General features: G+C 58.4%; 1 protein-coding gene across 1 annotated transcript in view; it reads left to right on the forward strand.

Annotated features, from left to right (window-relative positions):
• LOC125482566 (V-type proton ATPase 116 kDa subunit a 2-like) overlaps positions 1–646 on the forward strand; it is a gene marked incomplete at both ends in the record, with an annotated part of 6058 nt that overhangs the window by 4246 nt on the left and 1166 nt on the right. Inside the window, one exon of the mRNA XM_048594665.1 lies at positions 109–199. Coding sequence (XP_048450622.1) covers positions 109–199 — 91 coding nt within the window. The remainder of the gene's footprint in view (positions 1–108; positions 200–646) is intronic.

Below are 646 nucleotides of genomic sequence, written 5' to 3' on the forward strand. Positions count from 1 at the left end.
GCCCCTCGCCCCTCGCCCCTCGCCCCTCGCCCCTCGCCCCTCGCCCCGTCCCCTCCATCCCCCTCCCTCTCTCGCTCGCTCGCTCCCTCTGATTATTGTGTTTTGCAGTTCCACAGATTTGAGGGAGGTTCCATACCTCTCCCTTGATCCAAACACCAGCGACGTATTTCAGGGAGTTTATCCGTTTGGGATCGACCCTGTAAGTGAGTGGGAGCCATCTCCCCTTGTGGGGACGGCATTGTGTGAGGGGGCACTGCGTGGTCGGTGGGTGGGGAAGTGGTTCATTGGGACCAGGCTGATGGGTGTTTGAGGATCTCCCAGAAGGATTTATGTTTGGTGTGGAGGAGCTCAGGCCGTTTCCAGGTGCAGGGTGGGGATCAGCCGATCATTTGCCCAAGTCGTTGGGGCAATCCGTTCAGGAATTCTCTCCCGCAAAAAAATTCCCAGTGCTCTCAGAAACTCACCTGGACCCACCGCATAAACACAGCAGCTACAAGAGCAGGTCAGAGGCTGGGAATCCTGCAGCGAGTAACTCCCGTCCTGTCTCCCCCCAAAGCCTGTCCCACCATCTACAAGGCACAAGGCAGGAGGGTGATGGGATACTCCCCACTTGCCCCTGGATGGGGGCAGCTCCAACATCACTCAA

Source organism: Rhincodon typus, unplaced genomic scaffold (assembly GCF_021869965.1).
Source record: "Rhincodon typus isolate 14 unplaced genomic scaffold, sRhiTyp1.1 hic_rhity00012633, whole genome shotgun sequence".
NCBI lineage: Eukaryota > Metazoa > Chordata > Chondrichthyes > Orectolobiformes > Rhincodontidae > Rhincodon > Rhincodon typus.